The 17,884-nt window shown below is 44.5% G+C and overlaps 1 protein-coding gene across 26 annotated transcripts; it reads right to left on the bottom strand.

Moving 5' to 3' along the window:
- Window positions 1-144: 144 nt before the first annotated feature.
- On the bottom strand, window positions 145-17,719 carry LOC110534154 (phosphatidylinositol-binding clathrin assembly protein). 26 transcript variants are annotated; one of them, XM_036933258.2, is made up of 19 exons: window positions 16,820-17,719; window positions 14,709-14,851; window positions 14,351-14,426; window positions 14,033-14,135; window positions 13,677-13,770; window positions 13,442-13,553; window positions 13,197-13,303; window positions 12,165-12,206; window positions 10,176-10,261; window positions 9,680-9,773; window positions 9,403-9,536; window positions 8,980-9,080; window positions 5,170-5,301; window positions 4,999-5,029; window positions 4,713-4,851; window positions 4,328-4,351; window positions 4,161-4,217; window positions 3,714-3,833; window positions 145-3,405 (listed from the first exon to the last, which is right to left on the bottom strand). In XM_036933258.2, the coding sequence occupies exons 1-19, from the start codon at window positions 16,947-16,949 to the stop codon at window positions 3,373-3,375; spliced, it is 1,758 nt and encodes a 585-aa protein (XP_036789153.2). In that variant the 5' UTR covers window positions 16,950-17,719; the 3' UTR covers window positions 145-3,372. The 26 variants fall into 26 exon arrangements, with proteins under 26 accessions (XP_036789153.2, XP_036789159.2, XP_036789157.2 ...); XM_036933264.2 differs by having other exon boundaries at window positions 145-3,387; XM_036933262.2 differs by having other exon boundaries at window positions 3,714-3,818.
- Window positions 17,720-17,884: the final 165 nt, after the last annotated feature.

The following is a 17,884-nucleotide window of genomic DNA, read 5'->3' as shown; positions in this document are numbered from 1 at the left end:
CTTTAACCTGACGATATTCGCTGTCAAGGTGATTACCTGTATATCCAATAGAAACATGCATTGCACATCTACCAACAAGCGGTCACTGATGAAAGGCACAATGAGCAGGAAGATGAGGACCGCTGAAAAAATAACAACATAACCTGAGCAACATATGACATTTTATTCAATTGTCTTCCAAAAAACAACAACCTCTGCATTTAAAAGAAAAAACAATTGTTTATAACAATGTAATTTAGCATTGACAATACAGTGTATTGTGTTATCAATCCATTTGATGTACTCAACAACAAAGGTATGGAGCCTCACTTCCAAAAACAGGACATCCTGGACAATGCTTCGTTTCATCACAGGGGAGAAAGAAAAAAAAAACGTTTTCAGATGGGCAATATGGAGTAGAACACAGGTATACTGTGCTCATATTGTTAAATATGCATAAATGTACATTATACATCGCCAGAGTACATCGGGCAAAGTGACAATGCACGTTGACATCTTTCAGTGGCTAAAAGATCAGGGAGCGAGATTTTCCACTGCAAGCGCAAAGGAAGATGACCAATATTGGCAGAGAATGATGTGATCCAATGGAAGAGGGACAAGACTGAACATACTAGGAGAAACCCAAAAACTCGGAAGAAAAAAAGAGCAAGCGCTCAACAAATGTATTGAAAATAGCAACGTTTTAACAAGGAGGGGTTACAAGACTTGAATGTCTAGCTAGCTAGGTGATGCATAGCATTTATATTCATGTTTCACAAAATGTGTGGTCTCGTAACTGAATAGGTATTTGATAGGAGCTTTGAATTGCATTTCAAATGCAAAAAATAAAAAATAAAAAAGTTATATCTGGTGGGACACACACATTTATGAACGCTAATGTAAAAGAGGCAAGTCAAGAGAAATTCCTAAACATTTGCAAACACACCGGTAAGTGAAATTTCACATATGATCATGCTCTTTACCGGGCACACAAGTCAATAGAAAAAGACAACACTAATCATGCAAGAAGAGACTTGTCGCTGAAATCAAATTCCTCCAAAATTGGATATCAGCAATGTGACCGCGGAGAAAAAGCTGCGCTTGATGACTTTGGTGCAAAATGTTCCTGTTACGGAGAGGACAGTGTCCACTGCCACAATGAAGACACTCTTGGTAGACCAGTTGTGATACTGTTGAACCTAACACCCCCCACCCATCAAGATATACACAAAACATCAGACGTACACCCCATGACACCGCCAAGCACAATGACCCGCACCACAGACACGGCAATAAAACAACCCCCGTCTCCCAATGGGGCCATCACTTACAGAGCGAGCACATGTCAAAAAACATACAAGGTTACATACAGAGGACAGCGTAACAGTCAGAATTGGTCTATGGGACTGCGTGAACTTGCATAAAAGCATTCAATTGACACAGGTGACATTGAGACAGAATTACGTTTCAAAGAACATCTACAAAATGTAAGCCGGTCACAGGGCGTCGGAATGCGGTAGTCTTGACAGAGCCCATGATTAGCAGAATGAGAGGCTCTACAGCAAATCTAACAGACGACCGACTTGTATTGAGACACGTTACGACACTCGACTACTCATGGCTAAATAGACACTACCAGATGGCCTGGATGGCTTCAGTGACCCCCACTGTCCTCGGAGGACCAGAAGCTGGGAGGCCTCGTTGAGGAACACTACCCTGTTTATCTCACCGGGAAGGGCATGGACATATAGAAACACAATAAATAGAAAAACAAGTATTTCCCCCAGCCCCTTTGACTGTACATCCCAGCAATGGTTTTAGTTTTGTGCAGTAAAACGCTCGCCCCCCTCCAGGGTTTGTGCTATATATGTCGTCTGTCTGTCACCGTTACGCACACCGGGGAGACCCTCGATCACATTTACAGATCTCTCTACTTTCCTCCTCGCTTGTCCTCTGCCCTCCGGCAAACAAACAAAAAATGTCCAGGACAGCAAGCTAGGGCTATCTCTGGGGCTGGAGTTGGAGCGTGGCAGATAGTTGCTGACTTACTGGAGCGATTGTCAGTTTCACTGTCTCGCGAAGCAGTCTCTCAGAAACGAGCTCCTCAACAACATTCTCCAGGGGTTGGTGGGGAGCTACACCGCAAACACACTGCCACTCAGAAACACAACAATGACACATGCGACAACTCATTGGGCATCGACCTGGAGCGATACGAGAAGAAAACACAAAGAACACTCTCCCAACGTTTACTCACTGACATGGGGGGGGGGGGGGGGGGGGCAGGTCCGTTATCGGTTTCAAAGAGCAGAAGCGAAATCCGATGGCGGGAAGTTCCATGCTCCGTTGTGGTAGCTAAAGGAACATGGATCACGTATTTAAAAAAAAAACCTCAAATAGCACGGAGCAGAGCGAACAACGGGTGGCACGGCAGAGGCAGAACGTGTCATGACCTACCACGGTTCCGTATGAAATGAGTGGGCCGCCTTCACTTCTTTCATAGGAGTACACCGTAGGTCTATGTTGGCATGGAGCACACCGTTTAAAAACAAGAGTACAGTGGGCAGCCCTCGCCACGCAGATCATGGCTTTCACAGGAACCGAAGAAAACATGACACAATAGCGGTTGTACATTTAGATCAGAGTGCACCGCAAATGAACACAGACAGATATACTGTACATGCACACGCGTACACAAACCATGTGTCTCCAAGCCATTTATCCAATACTATAACTGGTTGTGAAACAACAACAAAAAATGGAATGAATACGGAGTCGACTCCAAAATGTTTGGTGAACATCGATTGAAACGCATGAAAACGGTAGCTACCGCAACTCTGACATGAACATTGGGGAGAAAAGACGTAGGAGTGTTGTAGTGGTTTGTATGAGACCCTAATTGGACAATGCGTATGTACACCCGTGGCAAAGTTCACATTTGATTAAAGTGCGTGCAAACTATCAGAGAAAGAGATGTCCATTGACACTGACGGATGAGGGGGGTGATGGCAGTTGTCTAGAATTCACTGCAAAGGGGCCAAGCTCCAAACTGGAATGCAGCTGTCGCCATAGCATGGGTTCAAACAGGTCGGAACGATACCCATTCAAATGAGCAAATCAAATACAGAATGAATGTGAGCTGTGACTTGTCAAAGGACTTGGATGGGACTCTTATATCAGCCATGATGCAGAATGTAACAGAGGTTCCATCCCACAGGGAGGCCACTGAAAGAGCACCGACACCAACACATCACCGGTCTGTCTCCACCACCACATCACCGGTCTGTCTCCACCACCGTCTTCCGCTCCTTTCTCTCTTCCACCTCGCGTTGCATTTGGTTCTGGATTGGTTCGTCTCTCTGCTTTTACTGTCATGGTAAGATGCTCCCAGTCCTACATGAAGTGCATCTGCATAGGAAAATAAGCCTGTTACGGTTTAATAATATCCGTCTGGTTTTAAAAAGGCTCGAGACTGTGGATTATAAATATCTCAGTCAAATAAAAAATAAAAAAATTGGGTACTGTAATACCAAAGGTTTCATAGTAACAAGATCTTAAATAATTCCAGAACCTAGTGGTAAACAGTAGTTAGCATTGACAAATTAAGTATTAAACAGTGACATTATAAAGCAGCAAAGACAGCATTACAATTATGATTAACATACTTTAGGAACTGATGCCTTGAATCATGATTCACATGCCAGAAGTGGTTGGGGAGTGGACAGTGGGATTACCTGGGCTCCTGGCATGGGAGCGAATGGGTTGGTGTGCCGAAGGACAGGTTGGTTGTACATCATATGCTGTGGTGCCATCATAGGGACTCCACCCATCTGCCCCATCTGATGAGGAGGCATCTCCAACAGGGAGAGAGAGAGATGAAATGTAAACTGGGTATCAATGGTCTTGGTGTGCAGATCCCCCCCCCCCCTCCCCCTCCCCTTAGACCCAACCTTATATTGGAATTGTTATTTTATATTGTGTGACGTTTTATTCGATTTCTTCCTTGAGTTTATTCAGTAAATGTTTTCTTAACTCTATTTCTTGGTTAAGGGCTTCAGGGCATGTAAGTAAGCATTTCAGGGTAAGGTCTACTACGCCTGTTGTATTTGACGCGTGACAATTACAATTTGATTTGACTGTTAGACCTGGGTACTGTACCACGGGTGCAGATCATTCCTTACCATTCCATAAACAGGCACTTGAGGTGTCGTCATAGGAAAAGCCACTGGAGCCGGAGCCTTACGGAGAGAAAGGGCGGAACGGAAAAATGAAAGCCCAGTAGAGCACACTGAGAAATGGACTTGTGGAAGAATGCAGCGACTCCCTCTACAGAGAGTCACATACTTACATAGCCAGTATAGATCATTCCATTCTGCAGCAGGGTTGAGGAAACGAGGAGGGAACGAGGAAAATGGAGATAGGAATGGATGGTGGATAATTCAGTGGGAATTTTTCAAGAGAAGACAGATGAAACGCGAAATGAGAAGAGGAGAGACAAATAATTAGAGTGCAAACTAATTCAAATAGACAAGAGGGCAAATGAGAATCACCAGCGCCTGTGGAAAAGCCGCAATAACCCCTTCCATTTTTCGAAGATGTGATTTTCAGACAATCATTGAGTTTTCTAATGTGGTCTACTAGATTTCATAAGGAAAAAAGTACACTACCTTCTGCATTGCTGGCTTGTTCTCTGTATTATATTTGGTGAGCGTGACCAGGCGTGTATGTCTCACCATTTGTGGTATGGGCATAGGTTGAGGAGCCATGGGGGTATGATGGTTCCAGTTGGGGCTGGTGCACATGGTTTTGGACTGCCAGTGAGTCCCTCCTGTGGGCTTCTTCTCTACCAGCTGGGCCCACTGGGGCTCTGGCCTGATGGACAAACACAGGGTTCAAATACACCCACAGCATTAGAGCAAGACAGATTAGATCAGGATTCATAAATGCTTGGATGAATAGCTACATCCAAATATATTACTGTAGGTGCTCTCAGCTCCTTTTAAAATATCATATACTCACTTTTTGGCTGGTGTTCCTCCGAACTGCAAGTCTGGAAAATGAGCGATTAAGATATGTTACATGTTCAGATGCGGTTACAGAGCATTACTGTGTATGACCATTTTATGACTACTGAAAAATGTTATAATATGCAAAGATACATGTAAAATAGGGGGGGGGGGAGAAACTCACTGCCAACAAGGTTGGCTAAGGAGGAGTCCAGGTCAGTGGGCATCATCTTCCCCCCAGATTGCAGTGGTATCCCAGGGCTGTGGATGTGTGTGGGCTGAGCTGGCTTCAACAGGTCCCCTGGGAGCCCCAAACCTGAGGACAGAGACATACAGGGAGCAAGAGTCAGGCTCCGGGTCTCACAGGGAGAGAGAGTCAGGCTCCGGGTCTCACAGGGAGAGAGAGTCAGGCTCCGGGTCTCACAGGGAGAGAGAGTCAGGCTCCGGGTCTCACAGGGAGAGAGAGTCAGGCTCCGGGTCTCACAGGGAGAGAGAGAGTCAGGCTCCGGGTCTCACAGGGAGAGAGAGAGTCAGGCTCCGGGTCTCACAGGGAGAGAGAGTCAGGCTCCGGGTCTCACAGGGAGAGAGAGTCAGGCTCCGGGTCTCACAGGGAGAGAGAGTCAGGCTCCGGGTCTCACAGGGAGAGAGAGTCAGGCTCCGGGTCTCACAGGGAGAGAGAGTCAGGCTCCGGGTCTCACAGGGAGAGAGTCAGGTCTGGCTAATGCGAAGTGATTAGTGCTTTTTGAGGTCGGTTCGGTTTCGGTTTGATTATTTAAAAAAGGAATCAAGGAAATGAAATAATGACACATTTTAGAGCTTTTTACTTGTGGAAATTCCAAACCCCAAAATAGTGAACATTCAATTGCCAAAACAGTGAAAATATTCCATAGTCTCTGGCATGTCCACATTGGGTAGGCATCATTAGAAAAATTGCTATGAAATAATACAATATTTCCGTTCTGTATATTACTTAATTTTCATGACTAATATTTTTTATTCAGAACATCATCTCGGCTTAGGAAGTAGCAGCCAGCCAGCCCATCTAACACAGTGGTATTCAAAGTAGGGGTCACGACCCCAACTGCAGTGGGGTAGCCAAAATTAGGAACAAAAAATTAAGAGTACAGACTATTGTATGGGACGATATACAAATGTTTGAGGAAGATCATTTGAAATATATAATTGTATTGAGTAAATGTCTTGATTGGTTTTATTTTCTTTTGACAAGAAAATTAAATTGATTGAAGGTCATTTGTTGATTTCAAAATCTAAATGTATCGATTTTAAGGTTGCATCATCGGATGTGGGGTGACTTCGAGTTGCAAGAAATTATTGGGGGGGGATAGGATCTCCGCTGAAAAGGCTTGAATACCACTGATCTAACGCCATCTCTGTGCTCCCCATACTGTACTGTCTTTAGTCATCCTATTTAGCTAGGCTAGCCTGCCTAAGTATGCTGCAGAGCTGTCTGACGAAATCATTTGACTAGTTATTCAAGGTAGATAACGCATACTTTCACGAACTGTCTCTATTCCTCTCTGTCGTTGTGTTGTGTACGTTCCTCTCATGCGGTCTGTGTGAATCCTAATTTACCAGGCGGAAAAGTGTATCAGTCTCTGTCTGAGCCGGAAACGACAGGCGCAATGGATTATGGCAATTGTCGTTAATTACCACACTTTGGCGCCGAAATAAGTTGAATATTTGCTTCGTGAAAACTACTACTCCCATCATCCCAGCGTCGCACGTAGTTCTTGACATTTTTTCTCTTGGGAATGATTTGATTTATCCCTAGAGAAACCGCGCACTGGGCTCACAAATAAAACACAACTCAATGGAATTCAAGTAATAGTACTGACATCGGTCAATTAGTTGTTTAACAGACCTGCCAACCCTGTCCAACTTTTTAGAGTACCAGACGCGTGCGGCAAATTGGAGATTCAACTTGTAATTCTAGTGCAAGTGCATTTTTAAAAGCATTGCCTCTATAGCTAATACCGGACACTCATTGGGTAGGCATCATCTCGCAGTCTTCTAAACTGCCGACTCCATTTAATGTATTTTGATTATACTTTTATAATGCATTTTGTGACGTGGATCATAATTACAGTCTATCCGATTGCGTGATCCTCGTAATGTTGTGGAAAATACAACTAACGGGACGCAGAATTAAAATGTATATCACACTCGCACAAATGCGACCAGGTATTTTGTCGTATTTGTATTGATTTTCTTTCACTAGCAAATGCGAGTGAACTGCTGGCACTTTAGAGCCCACTGAATGTCCATCTTATGTTCGCTAACTTTGGCTTGAGACAATTAGTGTTTACCTTTCCACAACACACGGAATCGAAAAGGGATTTGGCCATGTGTTTACCTACAGCTGACAGTCAGCAAACTCAGCATCACAACAAACAGGAGAGGCAGACACGGGGTAGCTATGTCGAATAAGGCTGTATTAATCTCCATGTCCGTTGACACAAACTCTGTACATGTATGTGTGTTGCAGCTCGAGAATCGGGATGTTCGATTTACTCAGTGGATTTATGTTTTTATTAAAATATATATTTTTAAATCAGACCCTATTCATTTCTGCATACTTTTCACTTGGATCTCATGGGCAGAGAATTGCTTAGTTGGTACGCTAAATGCTTGCATGTTGGCAGGTCTGGTTAATAACCCCAACTAACAAACAAAAATGGTTAATCGCTCAGCACTCCCTGGGTCACACAGGGAGAGAGTCAAAGTCAGGTCACAGAGAGACAGGCTGCAGGTCACACAGGGAGAGAGTCAAAGTCAGTCTCAGGTCACAGAGAGACAGGCTGCAGGTTACACAGGGAGAGAGTCAAAGTCAGTCTCAGGTCACAGAGAGACAGGCTGCAGGTTACACAGGGAGAGAGTCAAAGTCAGTGTCAGGTCACAGAGAGACAGGCTGCAGGTTACACAGGGAGAGAGTCAAAGTCAGTGTCATGTCACAGAGAGACAGAGAGACAGGCTGCAGGTTACACAGGGAGAGAGTCAAAGTCAGTGTCAGGTCACAGAGAGACAGGCTGCAGGTCACACAGGGAGAGAGTCAAAGTCAGTGTCAGGTCACAGAGAGACAGGCTGCAGGTTACACAGGGAGAGAGTCAAAGTCAGTGTCAGGTCACAGAGAGACAGGCTGCAGGTTACACAGGGAGAGAGTCAAAGTCAGTGTCAGGTCACAGAGAGACAGGCTGCAGGTCACACAGGGAGAGAGTCAAAGTCAGTGTCAGGTCACAGAGAGACAGAGAGACAGGCTGCAGGTCACACAGGGAGAGAGTCAAAGTCAGTGTCAGGTCACAGAGAGACAGAGAGACAGGCTGCAGGTTACACAGGGAGAGAGTCAAAGTCAGTGTCAGGTCACAGAGAGACAGAGAGACAGGCTGCAGGTCACACAGGGAGAGAGTCAAAGTCAGTGTCAGGTCACAGAGAGACAGGCTGCAGGTCACACAGGGAGAGAATCAAAGTCAGTGTCAGGTCACAGAGAGACAGAGAGACAGGCTGCAGGTTACACAGGGAGAGAATCAAAGTCAGTGTCAGGTCACAGAGAGACAGAGAGACAGGCTGCAGGTTACACAGGGAGAGAGCGAATCAGGCTACAGGCAATAACCCTAGCCCCAGGCATATTGTAATGCTATTTCAGTCCTGTCAGCTGTCCAGTAGAGTGATTACAAGCCATATTGACTCACCAATCAGAGAGAGAGAGAGAGGGCATCCAGCAGGGATAGGTATCGTAGCAGGGAAGAGGAGAGGAAAAAAATGCATTGGGGACACAACTGGACATTTCATTTCTTCTAATAAAGGTTGGGGTTGACATCAATTAATATCTTATTTATGTCCTGCAGTGACTGATTTCTGTCCATCACAATATGCTCAATGTATCTGCCTTCATTTTAAATACAATACTAGTCTTCAAGAGTATACAGTGTGTGTGTGTGTGTGCGCATGTGTCAGTATGTGTTTTTGTGTCCATCACCTCCCCAGGCGTTGTTGTTAGACGGCACAGTGTGTGTGGTCTGGATATTCGGGTTGAAGGTGGGCTGGAGGTTGAACAAGTCACTGGTGAGATTTGGCACGCTGGGGAAACAAGAGCAGAGAGAGACAGAGATAAAAATCATAGCAGAGCAGACCCCTTCAGGCCACAGGGCAGAGAGGAAGAGAGTTACAGCGGCCAGGACCAACCACTTGGAACACTGCCATTCAGCCATCCATTTTAACGTGGCTCACAGATCCTTCCCACTAATAACCCAACTAATATACTGTGAAGTGATTTAACCACCTGCCATTTTAAAATAAGATACATACAGGTTATATTATACAAACTGAACAACCTGTGTGAAATATACCCATAGGTATTAACTCAAGCACAAGGATTGTCAGACCGTAGAGTCTGCCTTACTTATTTGTAACAGATACAACAGATGAGTTGGAGAAGAGGTCTGTGACCCCACTGCTGCCGTTGGCACTGCCCACTGACTGGGAGCTGGGAGAGACGGTCGGCGTCTGCACGTCAATCACCTTGGCTCCCTCGTCCTGCCCGGGAAAAACACATCAAGTCAAGCCGCAAAAAAGTGACAGTACAACAGGGTTGAGAAAATAATATATATTCAGACTCATTCATACAGTAGCACATCGACATTGTAATGAGAAGTTGCTGTACAGTGACCCTGTCTGACCTTGAGCCTGTTCTCGTCCTCCTTCTCGTCCATGCGGCTGAGGGAGATTCCAGTGCTGGACAGTGACGACACAGCACTGGACAAGGTGTTAGCTCTGGAGAGACCACACAGCGCTTATCAGTGACCACCACATACACTTCACTGTCACACAAGGCCATTCTGGGACGGACCACTGAAGAATATATTTATTTTTTTGCCGAACGTTTCTGACTCTTGCGTGCCGTAATTGTCATATAGTAGACAGGTCTGACACACAAACACATTAAAACACTCCCAAATCCAGGATAAATGAGGCCGCATTGCCGTTGTAGTCCAGATGACATAGTAGCTAAGGGTGGAACACTGGCACAGCATCATTTGCACATTCGTCCTCATACCTATCAAAGCTTTAGTGAGTGACAAATGTTCTGAAATGCCTGCTTCAGTCTAAATGCCTTTTTCAGACACAAAGCCTGAAACATTAGCATCTGTGTGTGCGCATGTGTCTGTTGGTTACCTGGTGGCTGTGGAGAGCTCCTTGATTTTCCTCCCCTCCAGAGAGGCCAAATGCTGCTCCAAAGCTTCCAGGAGGCTGCTAGGGGCCTGGGGGGGGGGGGGGGGGGGTATGGGGAAACATTAATGCACCAAGTGAGGATAGCACTGTGTAGAACAATTGGGAAAACAATCACGCGTGCGCACACACACACACTGCATTTGCATACACTCGCGTACAGGCACACAGACATTTGGCACCGGCGCAAGCGCAGACACAAGCCCGCGCAGACACACGTGCCCGCACACACACCACACCACACACAGCGGCCAAGTGGCACATTGTCCTAAGCTTTATTCATGTTCAGTCTAGTCTCCATATTTGCAGGTATTTTACGTAAGACAATACATCTGGTATAATTAGGTTTGGCTCCAAGCCAGACATGCACAGATCAGTCCTTTCTCATGCAAGCAAGTACACAGGCCTGGGAGGTCATTTGTACAGTGTGTCAGCTCCTGTGGGGTTCAGAACACATCACATCGTCTGTTGGCATATGGAAAGGAGCTTAGAAGCCCATTCACAGGTGTGTATAAATGCTCTCACACACACACATCCCAGTGCATAAATTGTGAGTTAACCAACGGATTCCGTTTCCTATAATCATTTGGGTAACTATTCATTCATGAATATCAAATTTTATAAATGTATTTTACAGGTTAGAGTAGAAATTCTACTAGCAGACGGTCAAATTTGGTCATTAGCTTTAGTGTCTAGTTCAAAAAGGTTTGGAAGCCGAACGAGTTGACTCACAGAAAGGCAAAACGTCTGATGAAAATGAGGTACACGCACTTGGGAAATGAACTTTGTATTTTATAAAGACATAACAAAATGATGGTTAAATAAACCAAGGATCAGTGAATTCAATTTCCCACACGTGATACCCAGGTTTCAACCCAACATTTGCGTTTCATTACAGAATGCAATCTTAACACGTGCAGTAACTTGCAAAAATAAGAATTTCCATATACTTATTTTGGGGGAATAAGAGAGAATAATGAGAATTCTGGATATCCTTCTTCTGAGAAATCTAGAATATACTAAAAGTTTCAAATAAGCAGAAAGAAAAAAAAAATCTACAGCTCAGTAAAGACATGGGTTACTATTTAGTTGAACAGGGATACAGAAGATCTTCATAAGCACTGCAAACATGACATAAATTGACAGAAACATTTGTTCATGTTTATTGTGGAGGGAAACACCATTAGTGTCATTGAAGAAAGCTTCAACCAGTGTTTGTAGCATCACGTCAGATGTTACGCAAGTGCTTAGGATTGCATTATGTATACCATTCAAGTAATATTTGCAGAAACCTATTTGGTAGAAACCATTCACTGCTCTCCCCACAGCTATTTTGAAGGGACATCTTTTCCGGGAAAAAAAGATATACAAATAGTGTTCATTTTGAAGCAACGCAAAGTTAAACTGCAAGAGAAATCAAGAGCTTGAACTCTATCAAGAGATGTCATCCCTTAACGTACAAAAGGCTTATATGGGCCTGACACAAGCACCATACGCCCATATTCGTTAGGACAGAGGCTGAAGAGGTGCCTGACTTTTCAGCACCATTTCAAAATCAAACAAAAAAAAATATGTTTTTTTGTGGGTTAACTTTCGAAAACTTCGACTCAACTACACAAGCGACTCAACTATACAAAAGACTCAAGTCTAAGTAAAGACATAAAGGATCGGTCTACCTAAAAATCTGCCGAAAGACATAAGACGGTGTTTTGCCTCCAAAATGAGGAAACTAAATATGGGGCAGCAGAATCCAAGGTTCACATATTAGGAAGCCATTTTTTGGAAATAGGCCCTCTCTACCCTAGAGCTCAGAGAGAGGGAGGTAAAATCAGGGAGAAAAGGAGGGAGCGGTTGGAAGCCTGTAGGGTGAGTAGGGAATGGGAGCGTTCAGAATGGAGCTACATGGGAGATATTGAGATGAAATGCACCACTGACCTGTGTGAGATCGGGGATGTCACCCTGATCAATTCCAACTTGCTGTGTCACAAAAAAAAGGGGGGGGGGGGGGGGGGGCAAACAAAAACCAAACATAATAAACAAACGAACACAACCACATAATAAAAAAAGGGGGAGGGGTAGGTGTGTGGAGGAGGGAGAAAGAAGAATCAAACCAAAGAATCCATTACTCCATGCAGTGACTAGAAACAAAACAACAAAAAGACAACAGGCAGGGGAATTGGCATGCCCACACACGTACTCACACACATACGTACTCACGCACAGGATCTGAAGACTTGGGTTTGAAATGAATGTTTACACACTGAAATGCCACTGACAGGTGTGCCGGGTACATTGGGCTGTAATAGTCATGTGACTGCAAGGTGAGAAACATCCAAAACAACAGCAACACACAACTAATGTTGACTTTGAACAACAAACAACAAAAAAAAGGCTGGGGAACAAATGACAAACACATTGTTAGACGAGTAAATGAAATGGGCCCTTAAAGTCAACGTTAGTCCGTTTTTGGATAGAAACACACCCCCATCACCCCAAACCTTCCTCCAAATAGTTACCAAATCAGTAAAGACAGCAAGAACGCCTTTCAATAAAAGAATGCACGAGAAATGAGAAAACTACAGAGAGATACGGATTATCTTTGCAATAGGGCCTTGTGAATTGCGAGTAGTACTTTACGTGGATAACAGCAGACATTCATCATTGAAAAAGAGAGAAAGGGAAGGAAAGAGTAAGGGGGGAAAAAAACAAACTCTTGCTAAGACATGCAACGCAGGCATCAGAACAGGCAGCACATGGAGGGGCCTTCACCTTGAGCTTTTCAGGCTCACTAATAGGCTAACCTCTGCATTCATGACCAGCATTAGCCTCCACCACACGGCAACAGAGAGAGCGAGAGAGAGAGAAAGGGGGAGAGGAGCAGAGGTCCGGGAGAAGAGCCCCACCTTCTTGCTGGATCTATCTGACACCTTCCTTTCCTCAAAACAAGTGGAAAAGGGAAAACATTACCTCTGCAACTTTGAGAAACTCTGACAGCTTGGTCATTCTGTTCAGAAACGTCTTATAAATCTCCAGGGCGTCTTTGCATTGGTTCTTCTTCATATCAAAATATTTCTCTTTAGGGTACAAAAAAAAGAAGATAGGTTAACTGAAAAAAAGAAAAAAAAGGACTTGGGCTATTTCTTTTATATGGCGTACACTTACAAACAGCATAGTGGCACCATAGTTATCTAACAGATATAGAGTGTACTTACCCAGCATGTTGATGACTCCTTCATTGTACGCGGCAAAGAGGCGGATGGAGTCTTTGAAGAGCAGCATGAAGGCGCTGTTGATGACGCCATTGGTCAGTTCGTTAGAGTTAGCCTGGGAAAACAACCGATCGAGAGACCACACATTGAGATTTCATGCAGACAGCTCACGGTCATCACGTTGCCCGTGTTCATTTAAGGACCACCAACGCCAAGACCATGGACCCCTGCAGCCTACCTGAAAGTCCAGCAGTGCATCCAGCTGATTCTGAATGATCGGTAGAGTCTTGATCAGCTTCTCAACCGTCATGGTGCGCATCACACCGTCGACCCTGTCGACAAGAGGCACGGAGGACCGTTTTAACGGGGCAAGCGACGGACAAAACACAAACAGATAAAGCATCTCCGTGTCAATCATGCTGAAACTCAATAGAAGGCACACCATTTCCAAAGTGTCTGCCGAAATGAGTTGGCCAGTTGAGCGGAGTTACCGTGACTCCATTTAAGACCCGCCTCCACTGATGTAGCTTACTGATGCATCTTAGTGTGACACAGGGGAGGTGTTCCACGCTAGCCACAAACAGGACATCTTACCCTCTCTTCATCTTGGTGAAGTCCACAGCCACCAGTCTGTAGGACATGGCCTTCTCATTCAGATACCTGCTGTAGCGTCTGATGAACGTTGACATGGCATAACCTGGCAGAGAGGGAGCACTTGTATTACTATGTGTGTAAGTGCTAGCTGGTGGCTTACAGAGCCAAACCTCTGCAACGCGTTCAGAACGACAGTTTGAACTTTTGAACTGGGGCATTTTTTTGTTCATGCATTGCACGTTTCTATGTTGTTTTGTACCTGTGACTTATGTACAGTGTGGCGTGGAATTGCTTCCACGGACAAATTCCCAACAGTACCTTGTAATGCTCCCTTATCCAAGAAGTTGTTCAGGTTAAAAAGTGTGTTTCTGGACGCCAGATACTGGATTAATCGCTGGTGAAACAAAGAGAGAGAGAGAGAGAGAGCAGCAGCGTGGTCATAAACAGTAAGAAGAAAGATTAAATCAGTGAATAACATCTAATAATACACTGTAACCCATTTAACAGATAATTTTATCCAAAGTGATTTACAGTCGTGCGTGCATACATTTTCTTTGTGCGGGTGGTCCCATGAATTGAACCCACTGTTCTGGCGCTACGAGCGCCATGCTCTGCCAGCTGAGCGACAAGAGGACCACTTTTAACAGTGAAGCCAGTCTGTCAGCGGGTGACTCACCTCGTTGCCGTACATCATGAGGTGGTGCGTGGTGACGAGGGCCTTGAACACCACCACCCAGCTGTTGTTGGCCGTCCTCTCAAACAACGTGTCAGCCAGGTGGGGGACACTCACGTTCAGCTCGTTGGTGCAGTGGATCAGGTCTGCCGACGACACAGAATGGTGACATTAGAAAAATGTGATAGTGCTTAAGAAGTGCTGTACTGTACTCTACTCTACACTGACCAACTCAGTTCCCTCTTTACTGAAGACGACGTGGGCGATGAAACTACGGGAAACCATTCAGTCCCAATGGAAGCGAAGTGGGCGGAGGCCCATTTTGACGACGCGAGCCTGGGCGACAGACGTGAACAGGGTGGGACCAGAGTCGGGGAAGCTGAACTTCATGCAAACACTCTGCGACGTCGATGAGCTAGACCAATCGAGGCTCACTATGGCTTGCCCCCCCCCCCTCCCTGCTGGATAGGCTGCTGATACCTAGCACTACCCAGCTTTCTTGCACCCACACAAGGGCAAAGCTGGTGTGGCGAGGCTGAACACAAGTGTTAGTGAAAACATATTGTCATGCTTAAAATTCCTAGCAGCAGTTGGAATCTCTGCTCGGCCCCCCTCACACCCTTCAAAAAGAGACATTCTTTTACTAGTGAATTAACTCTCATTTATTATGCCTTAAATTACAGCGACTAAGCCTGCAATTAACATTTCAAATTGGAAATCTGATTGTAAAACAGACAGTCATAAACAAAATAAACCTCATACGATTGTGTCGTCAGTCCTTCAAGACATTTTCACTGTAAGAGGAGTCTAAAGCTTATGCTAAACCTTAAAAGGGAACATAAAGGAAACATAAACGGAATATCAAGGCGTCCGGGATAATCCAGAGGAATTACACTCTTTAACTAAATTGCAGTCGGGTACCACATTTTTAAATCACATTTGAAAGTCTTCCCAAATGCCACTCAGAGAAATGGCAGTTTTGTGACTACAAGATGACTACAAGATTTTAGCTTATGTAATTCCACTCTGCGTGACTCTAAGGTGACTAAAATGTTCACAATTGGATTACTTTGGATAGAGGTTGGGCAAAGAATTGTACAATTAAAACATTCCTTCCCCAGAAAATAATCAAACTGGCAGCCCATGATGAGACCTGGAACCCAACGAGCCTACCTTGTTTCACTGAACCAATAACCCTCTGGGTCTATGGCATTTGTTGCAGCCCAGAACCGGACTGATTGATCTTAATTGATTGACTGGACACAATGTTGACTGTGTCATATCATCATTTGGGTATAAAGCCACCTAACCATCAATAGTTCAACGTGGAGAAAACACTTTCGACCCAATAATTGCTCCAGTTCCACACAGATCAACACACACGTTGAGCTCAAGATGGTCTATGACGCTGCTGCCACTGAATAAATATGAATGACCCATGGACACCAGCTCATCACAAACTGAAGTAGCTGAGAAAACTCAAAGGCTACATACACCACAATATACTAAGGTATTAATCCTAAATTAGACACATTTTCATCTAGAACTCAGTAGGAAATTAAGAAATGGTTTGCAATAGGTAGACTGACTCCAATTGTGCTTCTGTAAACATACGCTGCCATGAACATTTTCATAGCCTATAAAAAAAGGGACATTTACAAAATTATTACTGCATACAATGCTGAACAAAGTGTAGTAGGCTATGTGGGCATTTGCATCTGATTTGCTTGCTGTTTGGGGTTTTAGGATGGGTCTCTCTCTGTACAGCACTTTCTGACATCTGCTGATGTAAAAAGGGCTTAATAAATACATTTGATTGATTGATTTTCTTGTATGACACTCAGTAATAATATTTGTCTCATCGTGTTCAGACTACAACACGAAAGACTACCGTAGGATAATGACACTGTATGATAATGATTGACTACTGAGCTGTTGAAGCCTATGATGCGCAATTATTCATTGCCCAATAGAATCATTTCGATAAACCCTTGGCCATACCAAACATGATGTACATAACGACAAATAAAGGTCGTCTTGAATATTCAATGTAACCAATGCTTTTGTCGCTAATATGTAGCAACGGCGGTGCACTGGTGGTGTACTTAACCTACAGTCAAGGTGTTTCTTCTTGGGTCCGCTGACTTCATGCGTCGTGGCCTTGCAGACGGCTTTGCTTATAGCGGATCCGGTCATGCTGTGCTGAGCCGCAGCGATCCGATCCGTGATAGACTGTCCTGACATATTCCAGAAGCAGTGATTGGGGAATCAGAAATCAAATTGTCTTCAGCTGTGATAGAGAGGGTGCCCTCTAAACAAACTGCCCGTCTGAAAACAAAAACGTACACTGACGCGAATCCGATGGGAGAATTCATACGGCGGCCAAATAAAATTGACGGCTACATTCAGTCAACGAAATGGCAATCCAATTGTCCTCACAAATACAAAAACCTAAACCAAACGACCCACACCAATATCAGCTCAGAATGATTCGTTCGGAGGTCGCGATGCTACAATGTATCCGCGTAATAGCTTTCCAATGGTGATTCCGGTTAGAGTGTACAGCCGCAACAGTAGCCTGCATGAATACAATTGAGCATCAGGAGAGAGACAATCATTGATTAGTTAGCCTACCAATCCTCGGTCGGTGATCACGCGACGTTCTCTCTGGTTATGATTGGGGCTAGACTAATTTTGAAGACGTTACAAAATAGCATATGAATGTATTTTCTCTCAAGCTCCCCTCTGTTCGTGTCGAGGTCTTGTAGCAGTGACTCCTCCTCGTTTTTCCATGTCCTTTAATTGACGTGCTCCATATGGTTTATTCTGAATGCATTTAATCTTTTTACAAATGTTTTTTTTTTGTTAGGTAGTCGATTATTCATTTTTTTTCTCACTTAAACTTCATGTGTAAAATGGCAGTGTAGCCTATGAATCAGGTGACTTAGAAAGGGGTTGATTGGGCAACACAGAAAGGGTCCGGGGAGGGCATCTTAAAGCGGAACACCGCAACTGAATATTAGGCAGCTGCTTCTTGATTTGAAGTGGATGGAATCTGTCCGACTCTGCAGTACTGTCCAATCAGATCCAGACACATCTGAAGACAACCCCCTGGGTTAGTATGCTATTGATGTTAATACCATTGTCATTGGACTATAACAACAACCTTTCACAAAGCA

The sequence above is a fragment of the Oncorhynchus mykiss genome, chromosome 10, assembly GCF_057628025.1.
Source record: "Oncorhynchus mykiss isolate SJ-2025 chromosome 10, ASM5762802v1, whole genome shotgun sequence".
Taxonomy (NCBI): Eukaryota; Metazoa; Chordata; class Actinopteri; order Salmoniformes; family Salmonidae; genus Oncorhynchus; species Oncorhynchus mykiss.
Note: the sequence above shows the minus strand (reverse complement) of the source record. Positions and strands in the feature narration are given on the sequence as shown.